The sequence below is a fragment of the Phaethon lepturus genome, unplaced genomic scaffold, assembly GCF_000687285.1.
Source record: "Phaethon lepturus isolate BGI_N335 unplaced genomic scaffold, ASM68728v1 scaffold31392, whole genome shotgun sequence".
Classification (NCBI taxonomy): domain Eukaryota; kingdom Metazoa; phylum Chordata; class Aves; order Phaethontiformes; family Phaethontidae; genus Phaethon; species Phaethon lepturus.
Window position 1 is genome coordinate 36,673 of NW_010526078.1, and position 24,839 is coordinate 61,511.

At 55.0% G+C, this 24,839-nt stretch overlaps 1 protein-coding gene across 1 annotated transcript; it reads left to right on the forward strand.

The window, feature by feature from the left end:
* Positions 1–798: 798 nt before the first annotated feature.
* LOC104617602 (E3 ubiquitin-protein ligase TRIM9-like) lies at positions 799–16,558 on the forward strand (the record flags this gene model as incomplete). The annotated part of the gene is made up of 6 exons (XM_010282962.1): positions 799–894; positions 1,356–1,478; positions 10,254–10,364; positions 10,939–11,092; positions 13,907–14,064; positions 16,334–16,558. Coding segments are annotated over 6 exons (867 nt in total), but the record flags the coding sequence as incomplete, so codon positions are not given.
* Positions 16,559–24,839: the final 8,281 nt, after the last annotated feature.

Sequence of the window (24,839 nt, forward strand, 5' to 3'; positions counted from 1 at the left end):
AAGAAAGATCACACCTCAAAGCTTGTGCGATATTTTCAGGCAATTTGCAGCCCACGCAAGAGGTAAAATCTCTCTGAGGGGTAAATTTTTGCGGGTGATTTGCCCAGCCCTTGAGATAGTAACTCTTACTGAAATCACAGCAAAAGGGGAAGATTCCGGAGTTAATGTTTGGAAAGTGAAATGAAAAAACACAAGTCATGGTCATTGTTATTACCGTGTTATGCAGCTCGGCTCAGCACGGGCCGCAGCAGGCTGTGGGCGCGTGCTCCCAGCCCCAGCGCCGAAGGGGCAGTCAGTATTTTGGACGGTGGTGGAGGACCCTGCTTTACTGTAGCTTTCATGGGGAGATGGGAGAATTTTTAGTTTGATTCAAGCGGCCTGACCTGTGCCCTTTTGCTGGCCATCTTCAGCAGACATGGGTCAGATCCTACAGGATTTTTGGTGTCTGGCTCCCTGCAGAGCAGAGATGCAGCGGAGGTAGCCACTGGCTCACTCTGAGACCCAGGGGGGATGTGGCTTGTCTCTGATCACCCAGGGAAGCCTGTGGAGGAGGTGGACACTGAATATCTGCTTCCCAAAGCCAAGGAATCCACAATGATGGCTAACCCTCCTTTTCCTCTCCTTACACTCAGGGCAGCGGGGGCAGAAGGATACCCCGGTGGCTTGCCGAAGGCTGCGCACCCCAGGAAGGCAGTGCTGGGCTGCAGTCCATCCCCAGCCCAAATCGCACACAGGCTCCCCCAGCACAAGGATGAGTCCAGGACATGGAAATGACCTTGCCCTTTCTTCCCCCTGCAGAGCCAGCTTTCCCAGGCCCTGAACGGGTTGTCAGACAGAGCCAAGGAAGCGAAAGAGTTCCTGGTCCAACTCCGCAACATGGTGCAGCAAATCCAGGTACTGTGTCTCCTGGCTGAGGAACATCCCCTTCCCGCCAGGATGAGCTGCTCTCTGCGATCCACTGCCCCATCTCCCCAGCTTGGTTTGGTGGGTGCTCTCCCAAAGCGGCCCACACCTGACTTTTCATACTACCCCCCTGCAGCCCTGCCCAAAACTGCTCCTCCCAAAGCTGCCTGTGTCGTGGAGCGAGCAGCAGAGACCCCAGCCCTTCCCATCTCTGCCATAGGCAGATCCAAGGATGCTGCAGGACAGACCAACCTGTTCCTCACCTGCCACCACCACGTTTGCCATGAGCCAAAGGCACAAGCTCCCCACGTGCTAATGGAGTGGATTTGTGTGGTGCGGTGGTGCAGCTGCACGTATAAAAATGGCCCATGCAGGATCATTAAAAAAAAATCAGGTCTCCCAACTGAAATGGAGACCTGCCCCAGGCTGTGATGCTCTGCTCTGACCCACAGGAGAACAGCGTGGAGTTCGAGGCCTGCCTGGTGGCCCAGTGCGACGCCCTCATCGATGCCCTCAACAGAAGGAAAGCCCAGTTGCTGTCCCGCGTCAACAAGGAGCACGAGCACAAGCTGAAGGTGAGCCCCGACGAACCGGCTGGGGCGGTCAGACACCTTTCTGCAGGCTTGGCACCGGAGGGGACGTGACCCGTGCCGCTGTTTGTGGGGGTGAAGCGCTGCGGGAGGGGCGGGAGGTCACTGGAGAGCTGCTCTTCTTGCTTTTCACGTGAGCGGGATTCCACTTTGCTGCAGATGCTCAGCCCGCTCCCAGCGTGACGCGCCCTGAGCAAGTGCTGCTTCCTCCAGGTGGTGGTTCCTACTGAATTACGCCATTACCGGGCCCGTCACTAGTCATTAGGTCAGCAGAGCCGTGTGTACGGCATCCGCAGGCTGGAAAATAACCCTGTTCGTGTCCCATGTTGCTTCCGAGCTACTAGCATGATCCTGCAGGATGCTGAGTGCCTGTAAGTCCTTCAGCTGAAGTCCTGGGGCATTTGGTATCGTGACAGGCCAGTTTTGTCACCAGGCGGGAGGAGGAATTGCTGTGTTTCCTGTCCTGTGCTTGTTGAGCACCTCATGGCTTCAGGTTTCACCGAGAGGTGAATCGTTGGCGTTGAGGGAACTGAGGTGCAGCTCTTAAGGTGAGCCTTGAGGTCAGCTGTGAAAACGGGCTCCTGGCTTGTGTCCTTCCTGCAGTCACTGCGCCGTGCCATTTCAGCTGGTTTGGGGCTGAGAAGGGAAGCGAAGGGCCAAATCCCACCTGGGACTGGAGGAGCGGGTGTAGCAGTGCCCAGTATCTGTTGGACAAGGTACTTTCACCCTGGCCATCACTGATACAGGCCAGCTGAGGCATTTCACTTTGTGCTTCCCCGGGTCCCTCTTCCAAGGGCATTTCAGTGTTCTGTCTAGAAACTTCTGTGTCTCTGCTCTGGCTCCACTTGTGTCCTTGGGGCCTCCAGGAGGCTCCCAGAGGGATTCCTGAACCTACCTCAAGTGAGGGAGGAGGCCACCAGTCTCCCGTCTGCCTGCAGGCCACGGGCACCGCAGCACGAGGGCTCGTGAGCATTTCCATCGGGAGCCGGACAATAGCAGCTTTGTGGGACTGAGCCCAGCATCAGTGCTTGGTGTCCGACAATAAAGCACAACCCCAAACAGGCATGCCGTGCTGCTGGCCTGTCCTCTAGGTGCAGAGAGGACCCCCACTGCCTGGTGGGCTCTCTTTCAAAATCTTGCCCTTCAGGGCATGGTTAGTTAAACACTCACAAAGCTGCGCAACACAAAGCAGTTTCCCTGCTCGGCGCAACCCGCGGAGGCCTTTCACTTTTTGGCTAGAGGAAGGGAACTGCTTCCCATGGCTTGCTCTTACTGTATCGCCTGTCCCCAAAACACATGCACACGGACATCCCACCCGCACCTACCCTGGTTACCAGCTGGCCTTTGTCATTACGCAGGCCTGGTCCTTAAAAGAAGAAACAGCCCCTGGGTTTCAGACTGGACTCGGATAAAAGCAGCCCTCAAGCCTCCCTCCCTGAAGGACAGAGCTCTTGCAGCTCCCTGCGCTCCGTGAGGAGGGAGCTGCACAGGCAGGAGGGGCTCCATGGCCCTGCGTGGTCCAGCAGATGCAGCACACGAGCATCCAGTTATCAATCAGTAGCATCACAGCAGCTGATGTTTAAAATCCAAAAGCTGCTCCCCTCTGCTCTGCAGCCTGTGGACTGTTGGTCAGATTTTTAGACTGAAATTATTTGATTTTCCCTTTTAATTCTTGTGGGAGTCGACGGCATGAATAATAACACAGCTGTGCTGCCTTGGTCTTAGGCTTCTATGGGGAGAGTCGTGCGACACTGAGCCACCCGAGTGCCAGCTAGTGTCTCGTACGCTGAGATTTGCCTCCCGGGGCTTCAGCATCGTCAGGCTGGGACACACAGACTTGGCACGCGGCTCAGGTGAACACACATCCTTCCCCTCTGGCTTGGGGACGGGGACAGAGAAGGTCTTGCCTGCCTTCACAAGCTGCAGACAGGACAGGGGGTTTAGGAGAGTCTCGAGCCTGTTGGGTGCCTCCCTGCTGTCCTCACTGTGCATACACAGGGTCCCCTGGCCCCACCAGGCCACCAAGCTGGGCATTCCCCACCGACACTGCAGCCTGGTCCCCTGCGTCCCCTTCTCCGGCACTGCCACTGTCCCCATCATGCTCCGTCACCCAGGGGAAGGGGCTGCCCAGGTCATCGCCGCTTAGGGCAGTGTCCCTTTTGCCCCGTCCAAGGAACCCCCTGGACAAAGGCAGCACCTGCAGCTCCAACTGGGCACGGGCTGGGCTGACCTCGCTGAAAGGGTCAGGGGAACGTGACGAGACATGAAAGGGGAGCAGCATTGTGCCTGGAGCAGCTGCCTCCCAACGGGACATCCACCCAGCTGCCCGAGGCTGGGGGGGATAACAAAGCCCCAGCTCTTGCTCCGAGGCTCTGGAGTGCTGGAAGCGTTGCAGAGGGAGCAGGAATCCTTCCAGGGTGTCAGGAAGGACGGTGTGCAGGGTGCGAGGCTCGGCCGCAGAGGGACCAGCTCCCCACCTCCGCCCGCCCCATCCGCAGCAGCGTGCTGCCTGCTCAGCGCCGTCTCTTCCTACACGTGCCCTGGCATGCACTCTGTGCTGAATTTGGACCCGTGGTGGGTCCTCCTGCAGGACCATGGGACTTGTCCTGGTTGATGTTCACGTTAGGACAGGACAATGTTGGCTCCTGACTTGCGGTGGTAGCATCACCACGTCCCATAGGAGACCAGTCCAGAGCCTCCTAGTCTGGCCTGCATGTCCACTTGCCGCTGCCGTGTCTCCAAAGCGTCTCAGCTGAGGAGGAGATGAGCAGATAGATTGACCAGTGAGACTTATCTGTATCACTCAGGAGCCCGTTCAGATCCAAATCAGTTGCTCCACAGTCGGCATGGAGCCACAGCACCCTGGCTGCCCCTCCTGCCTGCTGGGAGGTTGGCCACCATGGCACGGTATGGCACTGTGTGAGCGAGGAGAGGCATGGAGGGACGGAGCCTGCCGGCTGGCTCGGCACCACAGGCGCCTTTCACCGGAGAGCCCAAGCTCCCATTGCTGTGCAGTGCCCAGACTTGGGGTCAGCTCAGCCTCAGGACTGACCTACTTTGGCTTGACACATATTTCATGGAGGCAGGCACAAATCCAGGTTTGCCTGTGGGCCAACAACTAATTACTGCAGAGTGGGGAGAGGTTTGGGAAGAAACGAACTTGGCAAGGACATTTCCCTGCCTTTCCCCACCCTCCCCCTACACTTGGATTCAGATTAAGAACACAGGCTTTAAAAAAAATAACATCTGGAGGAGCCATGGGGTCAGGTGCCTGCTCCATCTCCGGGACAGACCTCCTTGCCTGTCCTGCTCCTCATTGCTGGCCCTGGTTTTCAAAGGACCAGTATGGTCTGTCCCAAGGGAAGATGCCCAACAGCACAGGCTGGTTTGTGCAGGGGACATAGAGGCTTCCTTGCAGTGTTGTCCCAGGAAGAAATCTCTCCTCAGTCTACAGCACACATGGACTGAGCTCTGTGTGCACCTCCTTTGAGCTCTGAGCAGTGTGGTGGAACATTCTGGCCTTCTTCTGGCCTTCAGGTCATAGGATGTCTTTGCTCTGTGATTTCACCATGGTGCTTTGGCTGCAGAGCCCTTGCAGGCAAACAGTGGTTGTCACATTTCCCAGGGGAGCTAATTATATAGGAAACGCTCATCAAGGGCTCCTGTCCATGGCACTGGATCTCCAGAGATAAAATGCTCGTCCATGACCCTTCTTTAAGGCTTACAGTCAGGATTTTCCAGGAAGCCCAAGGGAACTTGGTGTCCTCCATTGGGTTAGGTCACTGGTGATCAGGACTGGTGTGAAAGGATGAGAAACAGGACAGAAGCACAGCTTTAGTTTCCTGTACCATACCATTTCTGTATGGAAACACCAGACAGGACACACAGGTCAGATAAGCTCACCGCGAAGTGCATTATTTCCCAAAGATGCAGATACCAGACTGCTCTTACAAATCCCTCCACACTCTCCACTACTTCCCCTGCCATGATGTCTGACCACCTTGGGAAAGGCATCAGCACCGGGAGCTGGGCACTGGGGACCAGCAGCTGTGATCAGGCTGCAGGGATGCCTCTGGTTTTTTGACGCCCCTCACGCTTTCTGCTTGTTCTGTTGAAGAGCTGGATCAAGTCTGTCCTCCGTAGCATCTCTCCACGTGCCATGTTCACCAGTGGCTCTGCGCTGGAGACCAGGTCTCCATACGGCGCCTTCCCGCACTTGTTGGTGCCGTACAGAAGCCTTTGATCAGGAGAGGCTGTGCAAGCCTCCAGGACGTGCCGTCACCAGCATCGCACGGGCTGGTTAACGCAGCAGCTCTGCTTTTTCCAGCTCCAGCCTGAGCCTCCTCTCCCAATAGCAAGAGGCAAGTCACCATGGAAACATCCACCTGGAAATGCTCAGAGGATCTGTGGTTGTGGGATTCAGCACAGTCAAAACATCAGGGTCTGTCCCGGGGGTTTTTCCATCCGGGATTTTTCTATCTGGGTTCGCAGTGCTGCAGCGAAGCACAGCAGCGCTGCTCCCCCGAACACCACCATGCAGGTGACCGTTCTCCAGCCACGGTGTGCCCGGGGTGAGGAGGCTCCGTGTCCTCCACGTGACATTCCCGACAGGACTCGTCCTGAGTGCTGAGGAGCCAAGGTTCAAGTGAGGTTGAGTGCCTTGAAAACCAGTTGTCTAGCCAAGTACTAAAAAGAGAAGGAAGGTGAGGAAGACATTTAAGTAGAGATGAGTGCAGATGTTATTGCCTTCTAGGAGCTGTATTAAAATGTAAATTATAGTTAATGTCATCTTGCAGGGAAGAAAAGCTCTTGAAATAAATTTCCTATTTTAAGGTAGTAGTGAGCTGCTGTGAGTGCACAGGGAAAGTCCTTTTCATAGGCTGTAATTAGCAGCCAGGTTCTGGCTGTTGCCTCCTTTGGCACCTAAAGGGAAAAAAAGTCATTTGATAAAAACGACCACAGATAAAATGTATGGAGCTGCCCAAATGCCCTCTGCAGCTGAGCCATTAGGCCTTTCCCCGAAGGTGCCGCCGCTCAGTGAGGTGTGTTACCTGTGTGGTTTCAGGAGAGGTTTGTAAACTGTCTACCTGCACGCAGAATTCATGGCAGCCTGGTTTTCCTGGCGATCTGGTGAACGCTGCAAGCCCTCTGAAGTCTCCTGAGGCTGCCCCTCGGCCCAACACAGCCTCATTTGCTTGCACAAGTCAAAGGCTTGAGGAACTTCCAAATTTTGCTGTCAGCTCTCTTCATCAAAATACTCTTCATTACTGGGGTAACAGGGAGCTGAGGTACCCCTGGGAGTGGAAATCCCTGATGCACGAGAAGAACCACAGGATGCTTAAGGCCATAGGGAAAACTTGTAGGCTTCACTGGCCCCACAGGGTCTAGACCGTGCCTTTGAAGGTACGTGGGATGCTTATGTCTTATTTTTAAAACCTTTCATTTCCCTAATCAAAGTGATTCGTGGAGTCTCGCTGTTCCTGTCTGCATCCTGCTTCTCTTGTGTGGAGCGCAGGAGCTGTAAAGCCACGAAGCCCCACCAGGTCCCAGCCGAAGATCCCTCCCCTTGCCTTGAAAACAGTTTGTTGGCGGCGAAGGGAAATGTGGATTTCTGCTGTCGGCTTGCCTGCTGTGTAGATGCTGCAATTAAGCCGCTGTTTCATGCTCTAGTTCTCCGGATGAGCAGATGCTGGGTCCCCGAGGAGGCTCGCGGAGTTGCAGAAGGGCAGGATCGCTGGGGCTAAAGGTGTGGGCAGGGACAGCTGCCTTGGATGCAGCTTCTGAGCACCTAGAGCAGGCTGTCCCAGGCTGCCTCCAGTTGAGATCTGAATGTCTCCAAGGCTGGAGACTCCACAGCCTCTCTGTTCTAGTCTTTGACCACCTTTTTTGGGGGGAAAAAAAGCACTTTTACTTATGTTTGAATGGGAATTCTTGTACCTCAGTTTGCACTCACATGCATAACGATATACGTAGCCTCAGTGGCAGCCTGCAGCAAGCACTTCCACTCCGGACCAGACCTTTATTAGCAGGGATAATCTGCCAGGAAGCTCAGTAATTAATCAGCCTGGAGCCGCCTGGTGCTGGCCTCACCTCACGCTGCTGCCGGGGAGCGGGCAGGGTGGCGGGGCAAAGCCGGGGCTGGCACCTCCCTGCTCCAGCTCCCTTCTTCCAGACAGTGCCAGGAAGGCCCCCAGGTCTCATGCTGGCACCAGAGCAGGGGTGGCAGGTCCCCTCACCTTGCCAGTAACCCCGTCTTTTGGCCAAGAGGGTGCCGGGGGATCCAGCCGTGTGTCCAGGGCTGTCCTGGGACACCATGCCTGTCTTCACCGAGCAAACGCTGCTCCTTGGAGGCTCATGCCTGGCTGGCGGTAGCAGATGGCAGTTCTGCTGGTAATACTTCGAAAGCATCTACTCGGGCAGGGAGAGGCTCACAAATTCATTATCCTGGGAAAACCAGACAGAGATTTAAGCTGCAAAGAAGATAAGAAGATTGTTTTACCAATCCCATCTTTGCTGTCTTCCTGGTGGCGTGTGCATTTCCCTGGCGAGGGGTCTTGCTTGAAGAAGGAAGGCTGTTTTTCTGGACATTCAGGATGTGATCCCCCCTTGCCCATCTGCAGCCCAGCTGAGCTCGGTAGATGCAGTCAGGGTATGCTCAAACAGCAAGGTTAGAGCCTGCAGGCTGGGCTCATCTCGCACTCAGTGGTTACACCACGGTCTGGAGCTGAGATTCAACATCCATGCGGCCAACAACCCTTGCAAGAGCAGAACAGCCCCCCAGCCCCCTCTCCTGACCAGAAGAGATCCCTTAGTGCAAGGGGCTGCTTTGCGTTCCCTGGCAGGGGCTGCCGGGTGCTGCAAAGAGGCTGCCGGTTGCTGCAAAGCTTTGCAACCCCACTGCACTTTCTGGATCCCACCCTGATGGACTGACCATCGCCACGGAGAAAGTCCAGGGACTTGCCCACGCTTTGGGAAGAGAGCAGCAGAGCCCAAGAGGAATCCAGATCTCAAGGACTAGCTGTTGCCCAGCAGACCCATTCCAGTGCACTCAAGTGTTAGAAGCTGGTACTGAAAGAAGTCTTCCTCCTCATGACAGCATACGAGACCAGAACCGGTGTGTGCCGATCATGCTGCTCGCTAGCTCCACATAGCATTTCACAGAAGCAGATATGTTGTCCCAAGTTGCAAGACTGGTAATTCTTTTCTTCCTGTTAGGTGATTAAGTAGAGGTGATTAAATTAAAATTAAGCAACACATGATGTGGTTGATCGCCCTTGCAGGAGTCATTGCCCCCCTTGAAGCCCAGGTTCATTCACCGCAGGAGGCTGACATGCGCTTCACTGCACCTCGCCGTCCCTGGGGATGCTCGCAGAGGGAGCTCAGCCTGGGGTGGGCATTCGAGCACTGCTGTGCTGATGGAGCGGTGGGCACCCAGGCGCTGGCATTCACCGGCTGCGGTGCGGAGGACGCAACTGCTTTCGGAAATGTTAATCACTGCTTATTGCAGCTTTTTCCGTCGCAGCGCAGCTGCAGCTGCTGCTGAGAAGCTCGTCTTTGCTGTCTGTAACATCCTGAATAGCTATGATCCCTAGAGCTGCATAGCTTTGTTCAGTCCTAGTGGAGAACTTTACACAGCTTTAAAGCTCTTTCAGAAAAAGAAAAAAAATTATCTATCTGCCATGGACACGTTCCTCTGAAGCATAAAATCTTTCTTCCTGAGCCGCTCTGCCAATCTCCCATGACATAAATCCCTCTGACACCGGGTGCAGATCTGCACTGTCTCCTTCTGTGGGGATTCAGCGTGTGGGAGCACCTTGCAGTTGCTCGGAGGGACCAGCCAGCCTTCAAATACACCCTCGTGGTATCGGGGCCTGAGCCCCGTCCTCCCTGCTGTGTCTCAGGGAAGGGCAGCAGAGCCCGCAGGCACCGGCCAGCCCACACACTTGGCTGTACTGCGCCGCCGGGATGCTGAGACACGTTCCCCTGGGGGAACCATCCACGGGTGCAAGAAGACGTGCTTTAGCGTGCAGCCTGGGCAGCCCCAGGCAGAGCTTGGTGTGCTGTAGGGAGCCCTGCTACAAGGCGTGCAGGATTTATCTCCTCTCGCTGACACACCTCCCGCGCTGGGCTCATCCCCAGACTCCCGCTGCAGCCGGTGGAGAAAATGAGGCAATTCGGCGGCGTGGTCCATCTCAGCTGATGGGCAGGTGAGCATCTCAAGCAGGTCATTAGTCAGAGCTGAAACTGGGGGAGGTAGTGCGTTCATTCCTCTTGGAAATGGCAAAAGACCAGGCTCGCTCCTCACCCGCGGTGGTTGGGTGCAGCTGCCACAGAGCCAAGCCGGCAGCCCGGCTCCACGCCAAGGATGGATAGGGCAGCCCCACGGAGGCTGCAGCAGCAGCTGTGTATCTTATGGAGGTATGTATCTTAGGCATTTGCTTTGCATGGAGTTCATAAGCGGTCATTTGGAAGCTGTCTTAAGTAAAGACAGCATGGAACTGCCCTACTGCTTTGAATAATTACGTGGGTTAATAATTTTGAGCTAAACAAGGCTTGTTGTTGTTCACCAGCTTTTCCAAGACCTGGAATTTGGTGTATGAGTCTTGGCCAGTTCTGCCTATTTCTATTTCTAGACTCCTAAAGGGAGTCTTTGCCTCCCTTCGTATTGCCGTGCCCCTGCGCCCACGCAGCACCGAAGCCCCTTGGCTCCCCGGCTCCCCAGGCTCCCTGAGCCACGCCGCTCTCCCTGTCCCACTGCAGGTGGTGCGAGACCAGATCTCTCACTGCACGGTGAAGCTGCGCCAGACCACGGGCCTGATGGAGTACTGCCTGGAGGTCATCAAGGAGAACGACCCCAGCGGCTTCCTGCAGGTTGGTGTGGAGCTGCTCACGCCTGGGCTGCGAGGGGAGCGGGAAAGGCATCACACAGCCGAGAGCCCTGGGGTAACGCAGCAGAGTTGGGGGAGTTACACCAAAGATGATGTCCCCAGCTTTTCCAACCATAAAATAAAGGACCAACCTCTGATCACCTCCAAATCACAGCAAGGGAGAAGCAGAACCAGGCCAGGGACATTTCTTACCCCGGTGTGCAGCAGGTGGTGGTGTACTTCTGGGGCAGTGACCATCACGTGCTGTCCTATGGTTCTCCAGCAAGAGACGGACATACAGCCCTTGAGAACCACATCCCCCATTGGTTCCTGGGCTGGTCCCTTTGGTACTAGACCCTGCCTTTAAAATAGTCCCCAGAGCTCCTGGCGTCCCTCTGCCAATCTGATCCGGCAGCAAGGCGTGATGCTAGAAAGCACGTGTGATGTCCCAGCCTTTGGCAGTCAGGGACAGACGTGGCAGCCTGGGAGGCACAGGGAGGGAGGAGAGCAGGGGAGGGACGAGGCACAGCGCACAGCCCAGGTGGCCCTCGGTAGCTGAGGCTGCTCCTTGCCACCAGATCTCCGACGCTCTCATCAGGAGAGTGCACTTAACCGAGGACCAGTGGGGAAAGGGCACGCTCACGCCCCGGATGACCACGGACTTCGACCTGAACCTTGACAACGCCCCTTTGCTGCAGTCCATCCATCAGCTCGACTTTGTGCAGATGAAAGGTAAGAAAATTTCCTGTGCCTTTCAAAAGCTTGTCTCTGCTCATGCTGAGTGCTTCCATGCAACTCACCACAGGGAAGGGGCAGCAGAGGAGACTTTCTCATCTTCTCCCAGCCAGACTTGGCATCCCAGACCCAGAGTTATGCCCGTTCCTGTGTATTTTGCACCCCTGGGCCAGCCATCTGCCTCCCTGCCTCTGATCCCTGGGCAGCTGTGTGCCAGATCAAGGTGCCAGGAGCTTGGTTTTGCCTGGCAGTGCGTTAGAAAGCGTTCTGTAATGCCAGGAGAGCCAGACTGGTCCCAGCTCAGCTGGCAGAGGTTGGGACCAGGCTCTCGGGAGCAGCACAGGCACTTCCTAAACCTCTGCTCACACATGCTCGCTTGCTCAGTGCTGAGCAGCGTCTGGCGTGGGCCAGCTAGCGAGCTGCCTGCTGCGGGCAGCCACGGTGTCCCTCCAAACACAAAAGCACAAAGAGCCACGCCGCGTAGCTCGGGGTCAGTCCTCCCTCCCCTCTCCTCCCTGTTGTTTTAGACCTTCAGTTTTAATTTCCTCCTCGTTGTCCGTTCCCTCTGTGCTCACCCTCCCGTACCACGGAGAGCCACTGCGGTTGCACGGCTTTGCAGGAAGCAGGGAGCCACTGCCACCTGTGAGCTGCTGGTGCCTTGGAAAGCCCTGGGAAGCCGACAGGAGATGCAAATGGGCTGTGAGGCAGGGAAGCTCAGGAGGACATTGAACGGAGGCCTGTGCCTTCAGCTGGTGCAAATATGCTGCCTGGAGGAAAGGCCACCAGCTGCAGGTCTGGCATGGCTCTTCACTGCCGTCACGGCTGGATTTCCTGAGTCGGGAGCCATTTGCACACACCAGCATTTCTCAGTGGTCAGACACAGGAAGGCTGTTGACCAAGTGCTTCCTTCTGTAACGATATCGAGCATCTTCAAATAATGGCCCCGCTGGTATTCGCTGCAGCGAGCAGGGCGCGTTGGGCATGGCTGCTGGGAGCGCTCGTAGTTGCTCGTGTTATTTCGTTTGGCTGTTCATTTGAAGTGTCAGTAACATTTTCTGCTAGCAAGGGGACCCAAACCCGGGGAGGTCTGGATTACTGTTTAGCTTACACACCAGTCATGGAGATGTTAGCGTGTTCTGCCCTCCCTTCTTTCAATTTAGCCCAGAGGGTTATTTTTAATTAATAAGAGCAAATCTGCTGCTAGTTTAGCCGCCCACTCTCCTCTGTGGAGGCAGGGCAGAGCTGACAGAGGCTGTGCTCTCGTCTCACCCTCGCTGTAGAAATAAGTTGTTGCATTTTGCAGGCTTAGCAGAAGGTTGGGTTTGGATCCCAAACGCGTGTCGCAGCACCGAAGGAGGCAGGGCAACACCAGAGGTGTTGATAAAGAGCAGAGGTGAGCGATAGGTATGGGGCATCCCACATCCATTGCCAGCACATGCTGAGCACGAGCAGCATCCCTGCTGCTGTATTAGCTGTAACACGAGGGCTTTCTCCACTCGCTTTCTCCAGGCCCTCAGCCTGGTGGTTCCTGCCGAGGATCTGACCCAGGAGGTGGAGGAGGGTGGTGAATCCCTCATGGAGGGAGGTGGTGAATGGTGGATCTTTGCCAGCGAGTCCATCTTTTCTCTTCAGGACATGTTGGCTTCTCCACATCTTGTCTGGATTCTCCATCTTTTTTTTCACTGGCTCTTGTCAGACTTTGGGCGGTGAGGATGAGGGTGGAGGACAAGCAGCTCCATTGAGAGGAGGTTTGGGAGAGCTGTCCCTAGCCAGGGGACGGGATGTGTCGGTGGACATCCCCTTTCCCTGTCATGCTGTCATCCCTCCATGCTTTTCAGAGCAGGAGTGGGCTGCATTACACATGTGCAGATGCCCAAATACAGCATTCTGAGCAGAAAAAGCCCTGATGGTCCTTTATGTCCCCGATGTAGCTGATGGGAGGCTATAGGGTACGCAGCCTCCCAGCATCAGTTCCAGAGGCGTGCGGAGGCTGAGGGCAGGGACTGCCTGCTGCCTGTTTGGAGACCTCTCTGAAATGTGCCTGTGCCTCTTGTGCCTCCCCAGAGGTGTTCAGCAGCAAGGGCTGTTTGCTGGCTGAGCTGCCACCCCGGGGACCCCACAGGAACCCCCAGAGTGGGTGCTGTGCTTGGGACAGCAGGGAAGGACCCTGAGCCTTTTTCGGCAGGTCAAGGGCTCTCATTCCCTGGCACTAAAACAGCATCATTGAGAGACGTGCTCATCTCTTCTCCAAGTCCCCCAGTTCGTGTGGTTGCCTCCCCCTTTTAGGACAGGCTCTACCACAGCAAAAAGATCAGGCGCTCCCCGTTCTGCAGGTCCCCAGGCTTGTCTCTGCTGCTCCGGCATCGCTTGTTCTCTTGCAGTGAGTTTGTTCGGTGGAGAAGCAGAGCAGTGCATGCTGCGGGGTTGTAGATAAGGCCAGGTCCATGGCTGCAGCCAGCTCTGCAGGTTTGGGACCGGCTTCGGTGAAGAGCCCAGGCACTTCTATACCAGGTATATTGTTGCGCTGCCATATTTCACCAAAATGCATTAGAAAACAGGAGGAAAACAGAAAAGCTTCACCAGGCCGCGGGATGGAAGAATTTGGTGGAGCTTGTTTGGAGAACAGTCCTTTCTGCTTCCTCCCCACCTCACACCCGCGAGATCACAGTTAACGTCCCTTGTGCCCTGCTGGCTTCACACCGAGGCAATAAATGCATCCTCCCTGCTCCCGCGGAAATGTGCATGCCACGGCTATCCCCCCGCTCCTCCTCTCTGGCGCTAGCAGCCAGGCTTACACTAATTTGTGTTTAGTTTCCTCCCCAGTGCCGGCCCCCCCGATCCTGCAGCTAGAGGAGTGTTGCACCCACAACAACAGTGCCACCTTGTCCTGGAAGCAGCCCCCCTTGTCGACGGTGCAGGTGGAAGGCTACATCCTGGAGCTCGATGACGGCAACGGCGGCCAGTTCAGGGTAGGTGCTCGCAGCACGAAGCCAGTCCCGGCGGCGACGCGTTACTCCTGGCTCCAGTATTGCCCTGCCATGAAGCGACCAAAGAGTTCCCCAGACTTTTTGCAAGTCCCCTCCATCCCTTGGAAATATGAGAGTCGTTGCTGGGGTGCCCAGGGAAGCTGACGGCGCAGACAAGCTGCGGGCTTTTTTGGGGGGCAAGGTTATTTGAGGGGGTGGAAATACCTTTCTGGTGACCAATATGACTTGCAAACGCAAAGAACACATTTGAAGCTCTGTCTTTTTAGGTTGTTAAATATTTCATGCAAGGTATGCTAATTGCCATGAAAGACTCATGGATTGCCAGCTGCCAGCAAGCAGAGGTGTTTAAGGCCTGAGGGCTTTTAAATTGCTGTAATTACACAATTAAAATACGATTTTTCTCTGATCCGACACGCTGATAATTATCCTGGTGTGTTCACATCCAGCGAGAGCAGGCGCAGGGACCAGCACACCGCATTTTCTGAATTCATCCACAAGAAACTCAGCCAGGCAGGAGCCAGAGCAGAGCCAAGGCAGAAGAGAGGTGATGTGGGTGCAATCTGGAGAGAGAAGGGAGCGGGAGGCTGGGTGTGGGGAGACCAAGGCTCAGCGCAGCCGCCCCGGCAAGGTGAGGGCAATTCTCCAGCGCACCCGTCTTCTCCTCCCACCAGCAGTGGGAAGGAGCTTGGGTGTGCATGGTATTCCTACTGCTGGGATGCTCCAGCCGATGGGACGCGGCCGGTGCCACAAAGGGGAACATCGCTGGCTTCTCAAATCATTGAGCCATTCTCCTGCCCAAAAGCAGCAAGCTGACCGTGTCAGGCAGCGATTCGCCCAGCGAGCTGGGAGTGCCGACTGTCGTACGGGTGACAGTCCCTGCCGAGAGCAGGTCTATGTGTAGCCCGGCCTGTTAGCTACCTCCCACACAAACAGGCAGGAGAGATTGGGACGGTGTCCTGAGGCCAGAGGACTCTGCCTTTGGGCATCAAGCCAAAAAGGGGCTCCTTGCAGTGAGCCTGGGGTGGTAAAGTAGGAGCTGTGCTCTCTCACGGGCTGCAGGGTGGGTGCTGGAGCCCGGGTGGACCAGGGCCACCTTAGCGTCCCAGCACCAATCTCACCCGGTTCGTTAGGACACCCACATTGCGCTCTCTGACCCCGAGCACTGACCCATTGCTGTTCCCAGGTCCACTGCTGCTCCCCAGCCCCAGTCAGGGTGTCAGGAGGGGTGGAAGCCATCACCTCTGCTCTGCAGCACAGGGGACCATGCAGGCACGCCTAGAAGCTCTGGGGACGTGCACCCACCTGCAAGGAAAGGGGCCAAATTCAAGCATTGGCTCTGGAAGCAGCAGCACCCGACCACCCCGGCAGCTCGGGCAGCGAAGCGCAGTGGGCTCTGGAGTTGGAGGAGGGAAGCGAAGCAGGCGAGCTGCCTGTGCAGAGCCTCCATCTGCACCGTGAAGGGCAGCAAACGGGGCTTTGTCTTGGGATCTGCTAAATACAAGTCAATGCTTTGTGAGCCATGTGTTTCGGTAGCCCGTAGGCCTGTTCACCACTGTCCCTGCTCACACAGCTCCATTCCTTTGAGCAGGGCTACGGCACGGTGTGACACACCAGTGAGTCAGCACCCATTTGGTGTGATCACCTTGTTTTCTTTCAAGGAATGCTTTGATCCTGCTACCCAAGTGCACACAAAATTGTTTTCCGCAAGGATGTTTCCCTGTCCTGGGCTCAGTCTATATACATTCTCTGGCAGAGCTCTTCTGGGATTCAGTCAGAGTTTGGCTGGGATTACAGAATCACAGAATCATTAAGGTCGGAAAAGACCTTTAAGGTCATGAAGTCCAACCACCACCCCAACACCACCAAGCCCACTAAACCATATCCTGAAGTACCACGCCTACACGTTTTTTTAATTCTTCCAGTGATGGCGACTCCACCACCTCCCTGGGCAGCCTGTTCCGATGCTTGACCACCCTCTCCATAAAGAAATTTTTCCCGACTGATGCTTTATGACTTGGCCCAATATGAATAGCATCTCCTTCCCCTACAGAAACTGGTTTTATGGCACAGTATTGTCAAGGAACAAATCACAGGGCTGTTTTGCTCTGCTTTAGCCATACCCAGTGCTCATAAGTCTGCCCCAGGTAGCAGAGCATGGCTGAACCCTGTGTGTCACGACCGCTGGGAGCTGTACTCCTGCCCCGGGACTCCGTGGTCCTGGCACTAACCCATGCCTGTGCTTGCTTTGCAGGAGGTGTACGTGGGCAAGGAGACCATGTGCACAGTGGATGGGCTTCACTTCAACAGCACGTACAGCGCACGTGTCAAAGCCTTCAACAAAACAGGAGTCAGCCCGTACAGCAAGACCCTGGTCCTCCAGACATCTGAGGGTAAGGCATTGCAACAGCTCCAGCCCAACGCGCTCGGACACTGCTCACACCCACGCGTGGGGCCCGTCCAGCACACCCAAGCTTAGCATTGCAATACAGGGAACTGCTGCGCTGGTCCTCCAGTACCTCAGCAATCATTGCAGTAAAGCCAGCACTGACGGGAGGAGGAAAGGTTACGTCAGGAGCCTTGAACGGTGCCAGAATTTCTCACTGCTTTCCTTTGCAGAAGATGTTCTTTGGGGAGGTACAGTGAGAAACATCCCACAGAGAGGTATTTAAAATTCGGTTGCAGCAGGGTTTGTATTACACAAAGGGAAGCCCAGATGTTTTCATTAATTCCATTTAAAACAAAACAACACTGTCAACATTGCTCCTGAGACGCTAAGGGCTATGCATGGCTGCGTAAACGCCATAACTGCGCGAGGTCTTCTCCAGCCCCTGGCAGTGCACAACAGAGAGCAGAGGGACCTTGGAGCCACACGGGTGTCCTTGCAGACCCACAGGATGTACAGCCAGCCACGCCGGCATCGTCTGCATCACCCCCGCACCGGCAGGCACTCAGTTAGAATATTAAAACACGCTCTTTGCAGGTTGTGGAGGGGTCTCCCCGCCTGACTTTAAGTACATTTGTCACACCAGGCACTTAATCTGTTGCGGAAAATTGGCTTGCTTCTGACATGCAGGTGGAGAGCCGCAAGGCTAGCTCCGAGAAACGAGGTGGGAGTCATAGGCAGCGGGCAATGCAGCCGTGAAGGAAGGCATCAGCCCCCACCGCCACGTCTGCTGTCCCGTAGCCTTGCTGCCAGGCAAGAAACCCCTCCTCAGGAGTTTTCCACGCTTGGTGGAATCCCTTTTCCTTACTCCCAGATTAAAATCTGTCTTTTCCAAGCCGTGTGAAGATTTTGGTCCACGGCAGTGTTACCAGACCTGGCTGGCAGCTGGCTCGAGAGCAGCAGCGTGTGCCCCAGCAGCTGCCAACCGACACAGTCTGGGGTCAGGAGGGACCAAACACAGCTCATGGGGTTGCTGGAGGGGTGGAAGGAGGGTGAGATCCTCAGCCACAGAGCACCTCCGGTGGCTTTGAGCAAGGAGGAGGAAGGGTTTTCTGCTGAAAAAAGAGAAGACAAAAGCAGAGCAAGGCTATCCGGAGCGTTTTCACTTGCTTGCCCACGCTTATCTGCAGGAGATAACTGTTCCAGTTCAGGAAGAGCATGTGCCAGGTTTGGGTGCGTGGGCAGGACAGGTCGGTGAGGAATGGGGCTCACATGTGACAGAGGTAGAGTAGAGAGCAAACCTGTGACAAACCCTTCTCATACGGGAGGCAGAAAACTCAAATCGCAGGCCACAAAGGCCTCGGCACATCTGTCTGAGAGCTGGGTGCGTTTGCAAAGCTGGGTGCCAACGTCAAGGAAGCTGCAGCGTTCCTCTGGAGATCCAGGGACAGGACAGCCCTGATCCAGCCCCACGCTGGGGTGGCCAGGACCGCTCCCAAAGCCTGAAGGCCAACAGTTCTCACCCAGTTTACTACCCGGCTTCACCAGCCTTTGCAAGAGGCAGCAGAGCTTTGGCCTCTCGTCACATTTGTGTCTCTTAAGATGCATTCGAGGACAGTTTCCTAATCAAAACCAGTTGAGCTTTAAGTTGTCCCAGCCAGGAGTTTGCAGGGGGGACCCTATGGCCTTTCCAGCTCTGTTTTCCTCTCCTAGGTGTTTGCACTGTCGAGCCGAGCTCGCCTATTGCGCAGCTCCAAAATACAAAGGAACCTGGGAGAAAAGAGCTGTTCCTGGTCCCAGCAGGCCAGGCTGTGCTTGGGGTGGTCCCTTGGTCTGTGCCAGCAAACAGAAGTTTCACTCTTCTGAGCATCGGCTGAAAGTTCGCTGCATTGCGGCCTTTTCACCGAATGGGCTTTTCCGTTTGTTACTCCAGCACGAAAAAAAGAGGGAGAAAAAGTCAAACGGGCCTGGAGCGTTTTCTGCTCTTAGAGGCCATCTGAGGTTTTTGGACTTAAAGCGAAATAAATTACATCTCTGGGCAGCTTCCGGATATCCAAGTGAGTTCTTGAGTAGAGCCACCTTGCACATCACAGCTCTCCCATTAGGCTTTTATTTCTGCCCTTCACAGCAGCATCAGGCCTCTAAGTGCTATTTTGTCTGAAGTAGGCTTAGCTTTCCCCTCCAGCCGTGCCCTGCAGCTTGCTGCAAAGTGTTTGTGCGGGAAGAGGGGACAAAAGAAGAGGCTGGCTCGATACGAAGGGGACACCTCTCTGAACACGACTGTCCTGCTGTAAGGGGTTGTGAGAAATTCTGCTTAGAGGGTGTTATTTAAAAGCTGGCTTCTAGTCCTAGCGCACAGCCTGTGGAAGTGAACTGAAGTCTTTCTTCTGCCTTCAGTGATCAGTGAAATGGGCTGTAGAGGCTAGCGGGGACTGAAACGTCTTGCAGGGTCTCAGCATCTGAAGAGAACAAGGATGAGAAGAGGGTAAAATTGTGTCTGGGCCTCTGCAGCCGTGCTTCTGTGGTCCTGTCCAGCCGAACAGCCAGGGCGAGCCAGGCAACACCGACGGGAACGTCCCACGGGACGTCGGCACACACACAAGACTACAGCAAGGGGCAGAGCACCTTTCCAGCCCGTGGTGTGGCACACCTTCTTCTGCTCATCCCAAAGGAAACTACATTTTCCAGCTGAGGAAGTTGCAGTTCACTCTTTAAAGCTGGTGCTTGGTACTACCAGCAGGGCAAGGTGGCTGTGCCCCAGAGCCCTTCCCACGTGCTGGGCCTTCTGGGGCTTCCCAGGGATGAAGATCCTCAGCAGCAGCACAGCAAGGGCTGCCATGGTCCTTACCTTGAACCGTGTCCTCTCCCGACCTGATAGCAGGCTGTTTCACAGCAGCCCTAGGAATATCTCTTGCCCTGTCACGTCGTAGCTGGTGGCTCCAAGGCACTGCGATGTGGTGCCTGGCTTAACCTCTCTGTTTCTTCAGCACGTGCACAAAGCTCAGCTGTAGGCTTGGAAATCACTCTGGAAGAACGTTGGCAGGGTGACCCTGTCCGTAGGCGCAGGCATCTTACAAAGCTTGGCCGCTGACAGCACCGCTCGGCTGCCCTCGCCTCCAGGAGCCCTCGGGTCTCCCCCCAGCCTCCTCTTCTCCGGGCTGGGCAGCCCCAGCTCTCATAGTCTTCCCTCATCCAGCAGATTTTCCAACCTCTGGCCAGTCTTTTGCTGACTTCAGGACCCAGTCTGTTTTGCTCCCGGCGCGTTCCCATTTTCACCCTACCCACAGCTTGGTGCATTCACGGCTGCGGCAAGAGCAGCCTCTGAGAGTCTTTCCAGAAGCCCCCGGCTCTGGTCTGCTGGTCATGGTGGGATGCAAACAGCCGCTCCCAGGAACGGGCACCTAAGGCACGGTGCCAAGGAACAGAGGAGGAGACCTTCCCTACAAGGATTTTTGAGGTGGCTTCTGAGTCCCTGAAGCCTTGTTTCCCTTCATGGGCTGTCCAGCAAGCTGGATGGTGGGAAGAAGGTCCAACTTGCTCCAGAGGTGGAGAAGGGAGCTCAGCAGTGGTGGAGGGGACCGTCTGCCTGCTCCCCAGGCCCAGATCTGCTCTCCTGGCTGGTGCAGATGTTCAACCTCCCCCCTGCCAAAACCTTCTGCTCCGTTCTCACCATTCCCTGCATCTCTATGCCTGCCCACACCTCAGCCCTTCCGTTGGGCGGCTTCATGCCTTCAGCCACACTCTCCTGGGCACGTGCTGCTTGCAGCCATGCACTTGAGAGCCAGCACGGGGGAAGAGCCGTGTCTCCGCTCCCCCTTCTCGCGGCTGCTCTGGGTCTCCAGCTTTAGGCATGGCTGCAGAGTTTCAAGGCAAGCCTAGTTTCTTGTATTTTTGGTGAGACACAAGCCTAGGAGCAGAGGATCAGGGAGGAACACCTGGCTTTCGCACCCTGTGCCCTGACGTCCCCTCTCCCAGGTTCCCAGACTTGGCCAACCCTGCCAACACCACAAGTAGCTGCACCCAGCCACCTCTGTCACCCTGGGGATGTGGCAAAGGGCCTTGGGGCACCACAGCCTGAGAGACCTTCCCCAGCCTAGTCAAGCACCAGAAGCTTTTCTCTTCTTTCAAGCTCAGTTCCTCATCTGGGGCCCAACATTAAGCTCCTTACCAGCCATGGAGTGGCCCTCAGCAGCAACCAGGGCTTTTTGACTGGCAGCTTTTGGAAAGAGATGAACACCACAAGGGGAAACAGTCTGCAAGGAACTATAGGAACATAAGATGCTACTTAGGGAGAGTCATGAGCATGGCTACTCTTGGTAGTAGTTCCTCTCACTCTTGGTAGATGTCAGAGGGCACGTCCCTCCCTAACCTTGAGCTCCGTTTATTGACCTGTTGTGCAATAATTTATCTTACCCATTTATGAACCCACTGACACTCTTTGCTTCTACAGCAAGTTGCAGAAGTTACAATCCACTGTGCAAAAAAATGCTTCCTTTTATCTGTTTTAACGTGATTTCCAGCTCAATCCATATTTACAGCTGAGAGAGGAAGGCTGGGGATACAGCGTTCCTGAGTTTATCTGATTTGAATGTGTGGAGGATGATGGATCCTACATTTTTATGTTAACATATCCCTTGACAAGGCTAGGGAAGAAATTGCAGGAGGTGACCGTTTGTGGTAGCGCGGAACGGAAACCGATGACCTGAGAGGTTCCCTCTACTCTGACATTTTGCTGTGAATCACATGAGTTAAATTCTTACTGTAAGGCTCAGATGTGTTTTGACAGGTACAAAGGGATACCAAGAACACAACATCCCGAACAACCTTTGAGTAAGGTGGGTGCTTGGTGGTGCTTAGGGTAATATAGCTTAGTACAGCCCTGCAAAATGCCTTTCAGCATTACCAACAGCCTAGTTTTCACACCACTAATTGTTGCGCACAAAAAGGTATGCGATTTATTAAAGAACGACGGGAAGTGTGCATGGTAACTTGTGAATTTTTTTAGGTACGTTACTGTGAAGAGGGGCAGGACTCACTTTACAGAAAAGCATATTGAATTTGTCATGATGACACGGGAACATTTTGAAAGACGAAAATACGTTTATTGCCGATACCGTCAGAGGCAAGGCTTTCCTGAAGGGTCTCGCTGGGTTGCACAGCACCAGACCTTTCTGCTCCACACACTGTACGCACGCTCGCTGCAGCAAAGCAGGGTCCGTGCGTGCCAAAGCGTCTGTGCGCTGGCCCGAGATCTGGTCTCGGGCGACGGAGTGACGCCGTCCAGCAGACCCGATTTCTGATCTCTAGTTTGCATTGATCTTACGTTTAGACACACAGTCAGAAGAACAGACCCTCCCTTTTCCAGTGCCTTTGGAAAGATCGCAGCTTCGTAGAATGAGTCCTTTCTCCTCCACCCTTAATCTACAACCCAGCTTCCCGGGGAGATCCTACTTTGAGCTAAGATCTTCGGCCCACCAGCTGAGCTTGCATTCTTCTTTACAGTCCCTGAATTCAGCCGGTGAGCCGAGTGCCTCTGGCATTTCCTCTTGGTCTGTGCTTCTGGGCATCTCCAAAGTATTTGTTTGTTCTGTTCCGTTGTGTTTGTTTTTCCCATGACATGCGGATGGCAGGGGGAACTCCTTCTGTTTGTCAGTGGCCCGCTCCTGCCGCAGAGGGAGTTTCGGTGGCGTAGTTCTCGTGGTGTTTTCATCTGTACGTACCAGCATGGGCAGTGTTAGGCGTGGGGTGATGGAGCAGCACAGTAACTCCTTACCTGGGTGCTGTTCTTGGCAGGGCCGGCATGGCTGAACCATTTCACACAGCCAGCTGGCAGAGCAGATCCCTCATCTCTAGTTTGCATTGATCTTGTGTCTAGGGACAGTCAGAAGAACAGACCCTCCCTGGGAGAAACCTGTGGGGACATTTCAATGGTTTGCTTTCCTTATACAACCAGAAAATGCAGCCTCTGCTGTGAAATTAGCTTGCTCGAATAAATCTAGACCCCTCTTAAGAAAGGAGCAAGTCTAGATGCAAGCAAGGTCTAGCTAAGGCCAGCTCACAGACCCCTTGCAGTCTGGCTTCTTAAGACCCTGAAGGTGTGGGCTCTCGTCTGCTCAGCTTTGAACAGCGGGCTCGGCTTTTACAAAACCAGACGGGATCATATCGAAGTCTTGTTTTCTGCAGAGCAGAGGAAACCACTCCCGTGATACCTTGCTCATCTGGCAGCACCCACAAGCGCTTTGCTTGCCTCCTGGCACCCGGTCCTCGCGGGCTGTGCTGGGACGCAGGCAGTTCAGGCAGAATGAGCGACGGTATCGGGCAGCCGGCGAAGGAGCCACAGGCACAGTGCATCTCTCAGAGCTGTTTTCTAACCAATCTTTGCACATTTTCCGTTGCTAAAGATCCTGGGCCCTGATTCTTCCGCCACTCTGGATTTACACCGCTCCAATGGAGTAATTCACGGCTTCCTCTGGTGTAAGCCCAGGAAGAATGGGGGCCCCCGACTGTTTGATTTCCATCCCATAACTTGGAATGAGGAATGCTGCAGCATGACCCTTGCCAAAATAACCGGGGGGCCTGCAACTTTCTTTTCTTTGTGCTTTTTATGGTGTTTTTTTTTTTCTCATCGTACTGCTGTGCGCTAATGGCTTGAACTCTGTTTCGTTACGGACGTTTCTTTCTTTGTGTCCAGTGTACCGACAGCCACCGCCACGGCCCTGAGCAATACCTGGGCGTGCAGCGCGGACCTCTGCAGCCGCGGTCTAGGGTGGCGGGGCAGGGCAAAAGGGGGTCCTGATCGTCCCCGTGTGTCCGTGCTGTTTCGCATTCGGGGGAACTTGTATCACAGCGACGCGCAGAGACCTTGAAAACCACTCTTCGAACAGGGGCACGGGGCGCGATTCATTAAAACAGCCTCGGGAGGTGCTGCTTGGCACTCGCCAGCGGCGTGGCACCGAGCGGCCAGACGCTTTCCCTCCAGGACGCACATCATGAGGGCGAAAAGCCCGCTTCCCTGCCAGAGGAGAGGTGAAAAGCAGTCACAGAGCTAGACAGGGGTTTCCTTAAAACCCAGTAGCTGTCACGAACGCCCTCCCATGCAGTGCCAACATGGGGCTTCATGTTGCCCTCTCCTCCTTGCGAGGACAAGCTCCCGGCTCAGGACAAGCTCCTGGATCAGGACAAGCTCCTGGATCAGGCCCCGGCTGCAATCCAGCTCCCCGCAGCCAGCGCTCGGGCACAGCCCAGTCGCAGGAGGGTGAAGGGCACCCTGACACATCCTGCCCATGCAGCTGCAGTCGAAGCTACAGCTGGGTGCCCTTTGGGTGCTAGCGGGGGTCTGAGGCCAGGCATCTGCCCCCCGGGACCCCCTCTCCTGCTCCGCTCCTGCCCAGACGGCACAGGCGGCAGGGGAGGCAGCCCTGAGGGGTGGGCATCACTCTTCACTGGCCACACCGGTGGCTGCTCTTCTTTCGGCAGTCCCCGTCCTCCGAGGAGTGGTGTATAAGTGATTCAACTGAGAGAATACTTACCAAGCAGTCCAGATATTCCTCCAAGGCTAAAATTTCCTGCCCCTTTTCTGGGGGAAAGTGCAATGATTTGGCATCCCGAGCAGGTAGCGATCAGACTTGATGCTCTTGAAAACTGTGATGGGATCTGGCAATGAAAGAGCAGATACTCCATGCTTCCCAGAGGTGAGACTCACCAAAACGGCCAACGGTTCGCACTCAAACTCACGGGTCGTATTTGCGACCCCTCTCCCTGTTCTCTGGCTTTTAATGAATCAGGTCTTCCGTGGCTGGATGCTTAGTTAATGGTTAAATGCCGATGAGTGTTTTTCAGGCGGTTGTTGTTTCTTAGCTGTGAGGTGTAAAATGTAGTATCTCTTTATAGGATGCAGTTTTGAGACACAAGGAACGCCTTACTCTCAATTAGGCAAGTATATTTATTACAATTAACTGGCACCTACTCCACATTGCTCATCCTTTTTTCTTTTTTCTTTTTTTTTTTTTATCTTTAACTTTTCTTTGGTGAGTGAGCAACATTTCTTGGCCATACCCTGCTTGCAGAGCGCTCTCGAATGTCATGGCAGTAGGCAAATTCGGAGGAGGAATGGTGATTGCCATATGATATAAAGGCATTTTATGTTTTTCCCCGTATGGTTTTAAAGAGAAGCCTGGAGTCAGTGCTCGGGACGCGGCCCTGTAATTAAGACCTGATCCTCCTGCTCGGAGCAATACGTATTCCAGTTCATTAAGGGCGCTTGAACATGGGCCAAATGCCGAGGGGGTGATTAGCCCCTCGGCAGCTAATTGGAGCGAGTGCTCGTCGTAGCTGGGTGCCTGTCCCGTGCAGGCTGCCTCCCCCGGGCAGCGGC